Consider the following 1470-nt stretch of genomic DNA (forward strand, 5'->3'; position numbering starts at 1 on the left):
CCAAGGCTTAACCCTCAGCACCATCAGGGCTCTTGAATTTAGCATGGCGTCTTTTGTTCTTGTAAGGTGTCGCAGCCAGTTAACACTCACACTGGGCATCAGAACAAACCACTGCCCAGTCACTTTTCAACCTCACAGTCTTTCCTATGCTTGTTGCAGCTTCTCGGTCAATCTGCCTCATTGAGGCACATGCTCTATTACGCTGACCCTCGGTCTTCCAATTACAATGCCCCTCTCCAGGGACTGGTCCCTCCTGAGATCATGCCCAACCCAGTGCTCTCCATTGGATCCAAAACTCACTGCCATCGAGTGGATGCCGAGTCATTGCGACTCTATAGGACAGGGTAGAACAGACCCTGTGAGTGACTCTGAGTCCAATCTTTCTCCTGAAGAGCCGGCTGCTGATATTCAACTGCTAACCTTGAGGTTAGCAGCCCAAGACATTAACACTAGCTCTAGAGGGCTCCCAGTAAGTTGGTTGGGGCATTTTTAGCAAATTGAATTGCACTTAAAACTTAATTTAATAGAGTTCTCTTGCATCCAGTGACAAGTCTGTCACTATCGAATTATGATAAACTTCCACACACATCCTCCTTGTTTGAATTCATTATGTGTCCACTGCGGATATTCTCAAAGTGAAAGGAAGTGTGAGAAGTTTTGACGGGTGGTTCTCATCAGTAGGCCAAAGGAAACTCACTACCATCCATGTGATGCCCACGCACAGCGACCATTCTCCCTCAATTCAGAATTTTCCCAATGCCATTATCAAAATTGTACTCTAGACTTTCTCTATTATAAGGTTCCCAGTGTCAAGGAATAGCTCAGGTGACCTAGTGGTATATGCTTTGGCTCGCTAATCGAAAGGTCAGCGGTTCGAAACCACCAGCTGCTTAGCAGGAGAAAGATGAGGCTTTTTACTGCCATGAAGAATTGCAGTCTTCTATTCCCGTGAAAAATTACAGTTCTATTCTGGCCTGAAACGCAGAGCAAAAAAAAGCACTAGCTAGCAGGGCGTGTCAAGGAACCCCTATTAAATTGGCAGCTATGTTGTCCAATAGCATTTCAGGGAGGCGTATCCTCTCACGCACGCTCCAATCGGCTCGCAGAGCCGTCTCCCGGGCTAAAGCGGAAGTGAGGCCTCTCCGGTCGCCACATGGAGCCGCTCCTGGACCACCTGGACCGTTTCTCCGAGGTGCTGGCGGTCGCGCGCACGGCCCACGTTGCCTCCTGGGACCCCGCCACCGTGCGCCGGGCCCTGGAGTGGGCGCGCTACCTGCGCCACGTCTACCGGCGCTTCGGCCGCCACGGGCGCATCCGCGCGGCTCTGGAGAGGCGGCTGCAGCGCCCGGGGAGGCCGGCGGGCAGCGCCGTGCCGGGCGCCGCCCCGGGCCTGACGAGCTTCCAGTCCCTGGGGCGCTGCGACCTCCTGCTCGCCGCGGGTCTGCTGGAGAACCGCGCCCTCGGGGACGC

At 53.9% G+C, this 1470-nt stretch overlaps 1 protein-coding gene across 1 annotated transcript in view; it reads left to right on the forward strand.

Annotated features, from left to right (window-relative positions):
• The first annotated feature begins 1153 nt into the window (after window positions 1-1153).
• Window positions 1154-1470, forward strand: part of FANCF (FA complementation group F) — a 1217-nt gene continuing 900 nt past the window's right edge. The window contains exon 1 of the mRNA XM_004711635.2: window positions 1154-1468. Coding sequence (XP_004711692.1) covers window positions 1154-1468 — 315 coding nt within the window. The remainder of the gene's footprint in view (window positions 1469-1470) is intronic.

This window comes from Echinops telfairi, unplaced genomic scaffold (genome assembly GCF_000313985.2).
Source record: "Echinops telfairi isolate 266 unplaced genomic scaffold, ASM31398v2 ScPeMD7_60;HRSCAF=208, whole genome shotgun sequence".
NCBI classification, from domain to species: Eukaryota; Metazoa; Chordata; class Mammalia; order Afrosoricida; family Tenrecidae; genus Echinops; species Echinops telfairi.